The sequence below is a fragment of the Saccostrea cucullata genome, unplaced genomic scaffold, assembly GCF_032062105.1.
Source record: "Saccostrea cucullata isolate Sc308-1 unplaced genomic scaffold, CSIRO_AGI_Scuc_v1 ctg3685, whole genome shotgun sequence".
NCBI lineage: Eukaryota > Metazoa > Mollusca > Bivalvia > Ostreida > Ostreidae > Saccostrea > Saccostrea cuccullata.
The window spans coordinates 102222-114186 of NW_026919080.1; the positions used below are offsets into that span (position 1 = coordinate 102222).

At 35.7% G+C, this 11965-nt stretch overlaps 1 protein-coding gene across 1 annotated transcript in view; it reads left to right on the plus strand.

Moving 5' to 3' along the window:
- LOC134279022 (ficolin-2-like) overlaps positions 1 to 7444 on the plus strand; it is a 108214-nt gene extending 100770 nt beyond the window's left edge. The window contains exons 2-4 of the mRNA XM_062761347.1: positions 1932 to 2028; positions 4540 to 4707; positions 7187 to 7444. Of these exons, the coding sequence (XP_062617331.1) occupies positions 1932 to 2028; positions 4540 to 4707; positions 7187 to 7380 (459 nt within the window). The 3' untranslated portion in view covers positions 7381 to 7444. The remainder of the gene's footprint in view (positions 1 to 1931; positions 2029 to 4539; positions 4708 to 7186) is intronic.
- Positions 7445 to 11965: the final 4521 nt, after the last annotated feature.

Below are 11965 nucleotides of genomic sequence, written 5' to 3' on the forward strand. Positions count from 1 at the left end.
GATTTGGTAATCTTTCCATGAATATCATGTATGAAAAGTTCAGGGGTAAATTATTATTATTTGTATAATATTTGTTTTATCAATCACGTACAATTCATCTAAGATTTTTCCGTTTTCTTGTAATATACCTGAATGTCGGTGTAAAGATCGATCTACATTGTATGTACAATGTATAGTCAAATACCGTGACTATTAATTAATGTCCACATGTAATATACGTCTAGTTGGGTTTTGAAGGATTTTACAGTATGATGGGTATACTGATTTTATTTGATGAGCTTCATGTAAAAAGAGAAAGAAAATAAAAATAGATTAAGACACCCCCTTACCGGTTTCCCTCCTACAGATAATGCTTAAGTAAGATAAAAAAAAATCTTTAAAAATGTATCAATAATCGTTTGTAGAGTATATAGGCAAATTTTATTACTAAATCAAATTCAAGAAAAATAATCCGCCCACGGAATTCAAACACAATATCATCTATATTATTTAAAATCAATGAGTTCATATTCCTGCTGAAAGAAATCGCATTTTTGTTTAATTTATTAAACTATACTCGTAAAAATATTTAATTGCAGGAGATACATTGTAATGAATGGCTAATATATAAAAATTGTATTTCATCAAGAAGGCATTCATGATACCGGCATTTCGTTTTTAAACATTTGGATAAATAAACACAAAATGACAATTATTTTTTAATGAATTACAACTGTCAGAGTATTAGATATTTCTAATGGTTTATATGATACATGTACTAGTGTACTGATATTTAATTTAAACAGCTGCTAAATGTGGCTTTGTGAAAGTAGATTTCCATTTAATTAATGATAAAACCGTAATAATGCCCGAGATATTCCGAGTATAAAATCCAAACCGAGGCCAAAACGTGCGAGAATCGTGTACAAAGCGTGTGAGAAACGAGTACAAAGCGTTTCGTGCAGCCTTTCGTGTAAACCGTGCAGCCTTTCGCGCAAAGCGTTTCGTGCAAACCGTGTAGCGTTTCGTGCAAACCGTGTAGCGTTTCGTGTAAACCGTGCAGCGTTTCGTGCAAACCGTGTAGCATTCGTGTACCGTTCGTGCAGCGGGCGTGTGGGGTAGTAGCACGTCTCAGGGTCTGTATATTGAATAATTTTATGGAATATACAATAACGGAATCATGTTTCTATTTTAATTACTGCTTTATTAGGACTAAAACTGCGTATTGAGGTTTGTGGAACAGCCCCGCTTAGCTATAAAAACCGACAGTTATCAACACCCTTTTGCAATTTACAGTGCACAATTAAAATGCAAAAGACGACACATTAATGTCTAAAGTATTTCATTCTACAGTCAAATATGCATTTGAAATGTAATTTTGATACGTGTTTTTGAGCTGAAAATTATTTTATGACGTTCGTGATTTATTGGTTAACCATATCCGCAGCATTTCTTTGATCTCGGCAATAATCGTTATAGAATTCTTAATTAAATCTGAACGCAATTCTTAAAAAGAATGTGTCCGCCATTTTTGTTCAGAGAATTACTATACCTGCAGACCCCTTATATAAAGGGCAGGACTTTGACACTGTTCAGTGGAATCAGTCGACACCGGTATAGAGTAATGAAAGATTACCAGCACGAACACGGGTCGCCATTCCACGTCGATTCTTTGACAATAAAGCAGGTGTGACGAATCTGAAGAGTATACCGTGGTGTTGATGTATCGTAGATTATGATATCGAAATGATGTATGCCTATTTACGAGTCGTGTTCAGCTATAAGTCTTGATATTGGCAAAAGAAATGTTCATTTGAATCTGTTATTCTGCCGTACAAGGGATTGATAGGAGACAAGAAATTCACAATATGAACCTGTATTACACCTATCTAAGAAATATTCGTCACAGTAATAATGAAATGAATAACCGGATATCTCTTTTCTTTTGGAAGGTCATACAAAAACGAGTGGATGGATCCCTGAGCTTTGATGAGAACTGGGCGGCGTATAAGAATGGTTTCGGAACACCGGAACAAAATGACTGGATCGGTTAATATAAATCCTATTAAAACTGGCCCCTTATTCCAATTTCATATTTCACAAATGGTCTATTTCATTTTAGAGAAATATCAATTTAGCAGAGTAAATTAAGATCTAATTTAAATACATAAATGTACATTTATCTGTCATTTCATACTGATAGTTCCGAAACATTAAGTTTAAATGAGTGGCATAAGAACGCTTGTTTCTTTTATTCTCCCCATGATTATAACAATAAACTAAAAGGTCCATGAAACAAAATTAAATACTTAAACAAATATTTAATATTGTCGAGGTCAAGAAAAAAATATATGTTCTGTTGAATATGATGATCTCTTCCCAATGGTCGCAAATTAGTTAAATGAGAGGCATATCAACCCTTGTTTCTTGTATCCTTCCCCGTGATTATAATATTAAAAAAAAGGTCCATGAAACAAAATTGAATAGTTAAACAAATTTTTTACATTATCGAGGTCAAGAAAAAAAAAATGTTCTGTTGAATATGATGATCTCTTCCCAATGGTCCCCAATTAGTTGAAATAAATGAAGAATGTTATCTTATTTTGGAAGAAAATTACTTTACAAACAATGTGCATTACAATTCACCTTTTAATCTTTATACAGGAAATGACGTAATTCTTCACTTAACAAAAGGAAACAACTCCTCCCTTTATGTTTCCATCACACTCCAGAATGGTACAAGTTTGTATGAGTTGTACGAAAAGTTTGCTATTTCTGACGAAACAGAGGAGTATAAACTATTTCTGGCGGGAACTGCAGAGGGAACCTTAGGTAGGTGACAGGTAGATTGTTACAATTTCACTTTTAATGTAACATGAGATATCTATCGAAGGGCAATAAACTAGAGAGGGTGAAGGCGATGTAGAACGAAATATTTACCCCCAAAAAATCATTAAAACTTCAACCTAACCTGGAGTTCGAAAAAGAGTAGGCTCACTGGGGGCCACCAGATAAACCCAAAACTTTCAAAACCGTTCATACAATATATAAATTTCTCCGCCGAAATATGGCTTAAATATTGCCGACTCGGCGTTAAAAAACAATAATCAATCAACCTATTCTATGAAACATAAGGAAATAACGAACAAAATTCAAGATCAAAAGTCCATTAAACAATACAAAATATGAGCACAGCAATCACGGATCTCTAAAACATCGGAGGTGGGATCAGGTAAGGAGTTAGCATCCCCTGTCGACCAGAGTAAACTTGACACATTTGTAATGTTATATATTATTAATATGTATGCACAGGTTGTTAAATTTGCGATAGACGTGTGTTGATAACAGTATTTCCAATTTTATCTTACCTCGTTATTTTAATTTCCATTCTACTCTGAAACCACTTATTCCTTTGGTGTTTAATTTTCGTTGATTTTAATGGTGTAAGGTGACCCATAAAATCAACTTTTTTCATATTAAATTTCAAATATATTAGTATAACAACTCGGCAATTTTTCATAAAATCAAATTCCCATGAACAAATATTGCCCCTAACCTTGAAAGTTTGACCCAAGGATTTTTTTTTGTTTGATTGTTGTTTAATGTCCTTCTGACGAATTTTTTACTCCGCGACTCTAGGGCAGACGCTGTAAACACGATGTGATTTCACAGTTGATTAGAATAAATGATAGCAATCTTGATCATATTGGGATCGATAATTTCTGGTGAACTAACTGTAAATTGTCCAAAATGCAGTCTCTTGATATATATCAAATGATTGTACTTGTACTTGAACACACAGCTGCTCTCTTTTGTCGATTACTTGTCTGACATTAACACTTGTCATTTGAGTATTTAGAAGGGACTAGAAGGAAGGCATTCCAAAATGACATGTCTGTCATAAAACATCTGCATTCCTTCACATACCACGTAACACCCAGGGGTATAACTAAAAAACCTACATTTCAGTTACCTGGACGGTTGCACAGGGACTTGAGACAATCTTTAAAAAATCGGTTATATAGTACAATAGGTGAGAAGGAACCTAACAAGCCGCCATTAATTCTTCGGTGCCTCGTTTCAATCAGTAAAAACTTCGATTTTTATCTTTAAACAAGAGGCCCACGGGCCTTAAAGGTCACCTGAGTATCATGTATCAGCTTTCCAACAATTGAATTTGGTGTATGCCTTATATCAGAGAACATAAAATTAACAATTTTTAAAAAAGGCACCATAGGTTTATCATAATTATACACTTAGCATGCTTACTCTAGTTACTTAATACACAGAAGTATATCAGAGTAACAAAGACAAAATGCACTTCCACTTAATAATTTCATTAATTTTAGTGGTTTTGGCCCCACCCCTCAGGCCCCAGGGGGTGGGGACCATAAAATTCACAATTTACGTTACGCTTTACCTATAGATGCTGTATACCAAATTTGGTTGAAATTGGTTTTGTGGTCTAGGAGAAGAAGCTGAAAATGTTCAAATGTTAACACACGACGCACGACAACGGACGAAAAAGGATAGACATAGGTCACCTGAGTCTTTATACAGGAAATGACGTAATTCATCACTTAACAAAAGAAAACAACTCGTCCCTTTATGTCTCCATCACTCTCCAGAATGGTAGAAGTCTGTATGAGTTGTACGAAAAATTCACCATTTCTAACGAAACGGAGAAGTATAAACTATTTCTGGCGGGAACTGCAGTGGGGACCTTAGGTAGGTGACAGGTAGAATGTTACACTGAGTCAGATATATTGGCAAATTTCACTTTTAATGTGAAATAAGATATCTAACGAAGGGCAATAAACGAGAGAGGGGGAAGGGGGTGTGAAACGAGTTATTAACCAAAAAAAAAAAATCATTAAAACTTCAACCTAACCTTTGAAACATAAGGAGATAACGAACAAGATTCAAGATCAAAAGTCCATTAAACAATACAAAATATTAGCACAGCAATCAAGGATCTCTCAACATCGGAGGTGGGATCAGGTGAGGAGTAAGCATCCCCTGTCGACCAGATTAAGCTTTACATGATTGTAATGTTACATATTATGTGTATGCACAGTTTGTTAAATTTGCGATAGACGTGTGTTGATAACAGTATTTAGAATATTATCTTACCTCGTTACTTTACTTTCCATTCTACTCTGAAACCACTTATTCCTTTGGTGTTTAATTTTCGTTGATTTTAATGGTGTAAGGTGACCCATGAAATCAACTTTTTTCATATTAAATTTCAAATATATAACAACTCGTCAATTTTTCATAAAATCAAATTCCCCTAACCTTGAAAGTATGACCCCAAGAGATTTATTGTTTGATTGTTGATTAATGTTTTTCTGAAGAATTTTTCACTCCGCGACTCTTGGGCAGACGCTCTATCCACGATGTGATTTTACAGTAGATTAGAATTGAATAATGGCAAACTTGATCATATTGGGATCAATATTTCTGGTGTACTAACTGTAAATTGGCCAAAATGCAGCCTCTTGATGTATATCAAATAATTGTACTTGAACACACAGCTGCTCTCTTTTGTTGATTACTTGGCTGACATTAAATCTTGTCATTAGAGTATTTATAAGGGACTCGAAGTCATTCCAAAATGACATGCCTGTTATAAAACATCTTCATTCCTGCACATACCACGTAACACCCAGGGGTATAACTAAAAAACCTACACTTCAGTTACCTGGACGGTTGCACAGGGACTTAAGACAATCTTTTAAAAATCGGTTATATAGTATAAAAGGTGAGAAGGGACCTAACAAGCCGCCATTAATTCCTTGGTGCCTCGTTTCAATCTGGAAAAACTTTGATTTTTATTTTTAAAAACAAGAGGCCCATGGGCCTGAAAGGTCACCTGAGTATCACGTATCAACTTTCCAACAGTTGAATTTGGTGCATGCCTTATACCAGAGGCACCCCGTGGGGATCCGGGTTAGAACAGGTCCTCAGTACCCCCTTGCCTGTCGTAAAAGGCGACTAAATGTGGCGGTCCTTCGGATGAGACCGTTTAAACCGAGACCCCCATGTCACAGCAGGTGTGGCAGGATAAAGATCCATCCCTGCTCAAAGGCCGTAGGTGCCGAGCATAGGCCTAAATTTGCAGCCCTTCACCAGCAATGGTGACGTCTCCATATCAGTGAAATATTCTGTTTAGGGACGTTAAACAGAATACAATCAATCAATCATACACCAGAGGATATTTATAAAATTCTCAATTTTGAAAAAAAGGCACAATAGGTTTACAATAATTATACACTTAGCATGCTTACTCTAGTTACTTAATACCCAGAAGTAGATCAGAGTAACAAAGACAAAATGCACTTCTACTTAAAGATTTCATTAATTTTAGTGGTTTTGGCCCAAACTCTCAGGCCCCAGGGGGGTGCTGGGACCACAAAATTCACAATTTACGTTCCGCTTCACCTACAGATGCCGTAATTCGAATCTGGTTGGTACGGTAGTTTCAGAAAAGAAGCTGAAAATGTTCAAATGTTAACACACGACGCAAGACGACGGACAAAAAGGGATAGAAATAGGTCACCTGAAAGACTCAGTTGACCTAAAACCCCACGAAAAAGCTTTGTCAGTTGAAAGGCAGAATATGGTCCTTTATTGTCATAAATTGATCATATACCTTTCTTCATTTAAACTTAGAAAAAAAATATACGAACTTCGAAGAATAAGGTCACCCTCGTTAGCCATACACCATTTTTTCAATGCAATTTTCGTGCATTACCTTATTTTTCCAAACAAAATCGAAGTTTTTTAGAGTTTGAAGCAAGGCACCAAGGAATTAATGGTGGCTTGTTAGGCCCCTTCTCCCCTATTATGTATATACCCGATTTTTCTAAGATTGTCTCAAGCCCCTGTGGACGGTTGATTAGTGTATATCATAGGACATATTTCATGTATATAAATTTTGCATTTTTAAAACATCAAGAAATAATAAATTTTCTGTATAATTATATAGTATATAATTAATCTATTACACGATCTAATCCGAAAGACCGGTCTCCACATCCCACTCGGGGATCCGAACCCGCGAAGTAAGGAGCAACTCTCTACTTCGTAACCCTAGAGCATACGCTTTAACCAATGCGCCACAAGAGCGACAATTTAACAAGGAGTAGATTGTCCCAAGCATGAAGCTGTTTTGTGTCATTTTTTTTTTTATTTAAAACTCTAGGCGACAGTTTATTGGACACGGGCTCTTTTTACTTTGGTCTGTCTGGCATGAAATTCTCAACGTCTGACAGAGACAACGACGGGAGTAGTTATAAAAACTGTGCTGCTCACTATAAAGGAGGCTGGTGGTTCAAAAGTTGTTCCCGCGCCTTCCTGAACGGGCCCTGGTCTCCAGATACGTGGTATGAGCCTTGATATCCCAAAGTTAGGAACGGGGAATCCGTCAGAGGGACACTGATGATGGTCAGGCGTCACTAGGTAATGACATTCAATATTAATTACCCCGTGGGGATCTAGGTTAGAATAGGTCCTCAGTACCCCCTTGCTTGTCGTAAAAGGCGACTAAATGGGGCGGTCCTTCGGATGAGGCCGTATAAACCGAGGCCTCGTGTCACAGCAGGTGTGTCACGATAAAGAACCCTCCCTGCTCGAAAGTGCCGAGTAAAGGCCTAAATTTGGAGCCCTTCACTGGCAATGGTAACGTTTCCATATCAGCGATATATTCTGGAAAGGGAAGTTAAACAGTATTCAATCAATCAATATTAATTTCATTTCACCGTGGCTCATAACCTGATACGAGAGTGATAAGTTCCCAATGCAGTAAAATGGAGTCTGGCCTGCTAGAGTCAGTAGAGTGCATTTTAATTTTGACAAGTAGAAATTCTTTACTATATTCGAGGTAAAAATGTTTTGATAAACGCTCTCTGGATATAAACTTTAGATGAGTCTTTTATTTTGTTTTCTTACTTCATAGATTATGCTTGAAAAAGGACCTCATAAAGGCTCTCGAAGTTATTCCTATGGAAGAGACAATGTAGATCTTTACTGGATGATCTTTGTCAATTTTCCATAATTGTTTTCAATAAATTTGAATTCAAAAATAGTTTGTTCATATTTTGAAAAACTTCTGTATGGACATACCTGGACAACTGATGCAAAAAAGAACACTGTATTATGAGGCTTGTTGTCTAACAGCTCCCTAAAAACAAACAAGATACCAACTATTCATAACATAAGGACAAACATTACTAACGATTTTTATCACATAATCGCGTACATCCCGTTTACATGTAACAATACAGTCGAGCACATTCACGATCCATGTTAAACAAATTATTTAAATATGAATTTAATACATAATCACGTAGAAATCGGGGTTATACATGTAGCAACTCAAAGGCGGATCTACCACCGAGCGTGCAACACTCACCCCCCCCCCCCCCCATCTGTTTTCGTCCATCGTCGTTCGTGGTGCGTTGAACATTTTCCGCTTCTTTTTGAACCTACTGAACCAACCTCAACCAATTTTGGCATATAGCATCTATGGGTGAAGGGGAACAAAAATTGTGAATTTCATGGGGGATGGGGCCAAAAACACTTAAATTAGTGCAATCTTTAAAAATCTTCTACTCCTGGGCATCAAGCAGTTAACCAGTTGGCATAATTGTCATCAGGATGCATCGAGTCCACTACCAAAACTGTGAAATTCATAACCCCAGGGTCAGGAGTTCTAGTGCTTCGGTGGGGCTATATTGATTATGCATTGAAAATGCATTATTTCTCTGAAAGTCTTCTCTTCTGCTCCTGGGTATCAAATAAAATAACTAAGTACATAGTTATAGTGAATGATATGGAGATAACGAACAGTATTCAATCTCCATTAAACAATACAAAATAAGAACAGAGTAAACACGGACCCTCGAAACATCAGAGGTGGGATCAGGTGCCATGGAGGAGTGAGCATCCCCTGCCGACCGGTCAGTGAGCAAGTGTCTCTACCGAAATAGTGAATTTTAGGGCCCCAGGGTTAGGGGTTCTGGTGTTAGGGTGTGGCTATATTGATTATATAGTGAAAATGTATTATTTCTTTAAAAGATTCCGAGTATTAAATAAACCAACTTAGTACATAATTATGATAACAAAGAGTGCCTCTTCTAAAATTGTTAATTTTAGGACCCCAGGGTCTGGTGTTAAAGTGGGGCTCTATTGATTATATTGTAAAATTGCATAATTTCTTTGAAAATCTTCTTCTCTGCTTTTTGGTAATAAGAAACAAACTAAGTACAAAGTTATAATGAGCAAGAGTGCCTTAACAAAAATTTAAATTTCATGGACCCAGGATCAAGGGCTCTGGAGTTATATTGATTTTATAGTGAAATTGCATAAATTCTTTGAAAATCTTCTTTTCTTCTAGGTATTATTTAAAAAAAAAACTAAGTACATATTTATGGTAAGTAAGATTGCCTCTCCTAAAATTAAAAATTTTATGGCGTCAGGGTTGTGGTGATAGGATGGGGTTCTACTGATTACATAGTTAAAAAATGCATTAATTCTTTGAATATCTTTTTCTGTGCTCCAAGGTATCGAGTAAAGAAACCGAGAATATAGCTATGATGAACAAGAATGCCTTTACGAAAATTGTGAATTTCATGGGCCCAGGGTCAGGGGTTCTGGTAAAATTAATAAAATGTTAAGATCTAAGTCCTTTATTTATTTAACTAGCGTTTTACACTGCTATGTGTACGGTACGAGATATCCCGGAATATTGTTTTGCGACCGTGTGTAATCTAACAAAATGTCACGTTTCGTTTATTCCAGTATAAAAATACATTGTTATGTACAGAATTCCAAATTTCAAGTTACTTTGACTGTCGGCTCTAGATTGGACAAGGGTCGATGTCAAGTCAAATATACAGATGATAGAAGCAGTATTCAAGATATAATATACTGTACATAACAAAGTGTAAAGTTTGACAACGAAACCAATACTCGGGAAAATAGTATAATTATTAAATAAATAAATTTTAATATAACACATATGTCAGGTTTTAATCAGCTAAATATTAAAGACATAAGATAACTTTCATTGCTCTCTTCATACACGGACGTGTATCTTGAGTGAATTTCAACCTTTGTTGAGGAAGCTGGCAAGGCAAGAGAATGGGTTTATTGGCAACCCGCACTCCTCACTATACCGCACGATAAAATTCACAACTCTTGTGAATTCCGGAAAAGACAAAGACGTGTTTAGGCTTAGATAGAATGTTCTATCGTTAAAATGATATTGTCCTACGGACCCGATTTAACTATGACACAGTTAGATTATTATAACTAGTTTAGGCTTTCTATCAACTAATTGTTGAGAACTACATTACAAGCATTTAAATTGTGGATTTTAAGGGGGTTCATGTACTGGTAGCAGCCACTACATTTATTAAAAGCAATGGGTCAAAGGCCCTTTCAGGCCTCGACTACACCTCTTTTAAGGATTAGTGTACTCGTATATTAACCTATTAACCAGATGACGAAAACTCTGACATTCACACATCTTGTTTTCTGTTGCTCATGATCGGCATTTATCTGCAGTAAATATGGTCCCTGAAAAATGACTGCATTTGGAGTTTCTCAAGGCTCTGAAAGTGGCTTTATCTCAACTTGCTAAATGTAGAATAACGTGTTTATTTTCAAAATTATGAACAAATTAATTTGAAATCAAATAAGTTTTTAATCTTTCAAATATTTTATGGCAGAGTCATCTGAATTGCTAATTTATATTTAAGGGGGTCGACCATAGTTTCCATTGCGCAATATTTCGCGCATCATGGTAAAATGAAGTGTATTTACTGTTTAAATCCAACTTTTTTCGCTTAATTATTAAAATTAAACAAATTTAAGAAGTTATAGGTATAAGAATGTAATTAGAATTTGATATAACTGATTTTTTAATAGTATATAATTATTATATTCAATATATAATTATTATTTTCTAGCGAAGGTCGTAACTTGGGAATACATGTAGACCTGCTCCAAAAACTTTAACCGGGAAGCCGACACCGACGGTATTTCAAAAGCTCATATCGACTTCGTCGTTGTGAGCTAAAATGGAAGTCTACCATACACATATACATATATGTTTTATACTAAGTTTGTAATACTATCTGTTGCTACCAATCCTGGACCCTTTAGGGCAAGTATACAAGTTAGGAAAATGTTTTTAAAAATATTAAAGACAACAAATTACTATATAGAAGAAGAATGTGACAGATTAGAATACTCTGACAGTATTAAGAACAATACATTTGTTTATATCACAGGCACCTGACGTTACTTATTTTTCCTTTAATAAAAAAAATATACACATACCTAATAATAAACAAGGTCCCCAACGGCGTCATCTTGAATTTTTCTAGGTCTGTCACATCCACTTGTATTTTCGTCCGAAACTCCGTCAAATAAATTCTCTGCAACCATATTCTTTCTGTGGCTAGTCTTTCGAGGTCTAAACTTACGGACATTGCAACCAGAAGGCAACATCACACATGCAAATATTGAAAATCCCTCATCAAACTCGATCTACTGCTTCAACAATCCTAGAAATCGCCAAAGGGGGGCCGGAAGTTTACATCAATATGCTAATGGGAATTCCGTTTCGTGGTGGATCAAAAGCGGCGTGTTATAATTACTTTGAATTTTAATAAATATTTCGATTATTGAAATGAAAAAAAAAGAAGCAAAATGGGAAAAATAAAGCACTTCTTATAAACATACCTGTAAAATATACTGTATTAATCTATACAGATCGTTGCGTTCGAAACAATCTTGAATAAAAGAAGGGGGTGCTTGAAAAAAAAATCAACAACAAATCATCCAGAGTTAATTGAATGGTTTTCAAAAAAACAATAGACTACAAACCATCCAGTTATATATATACATTATGGAACAAATATATACCTGGCATATGCTTAATTGAAAAAGGGGAGGGGTCAACTGATTAAAGGCT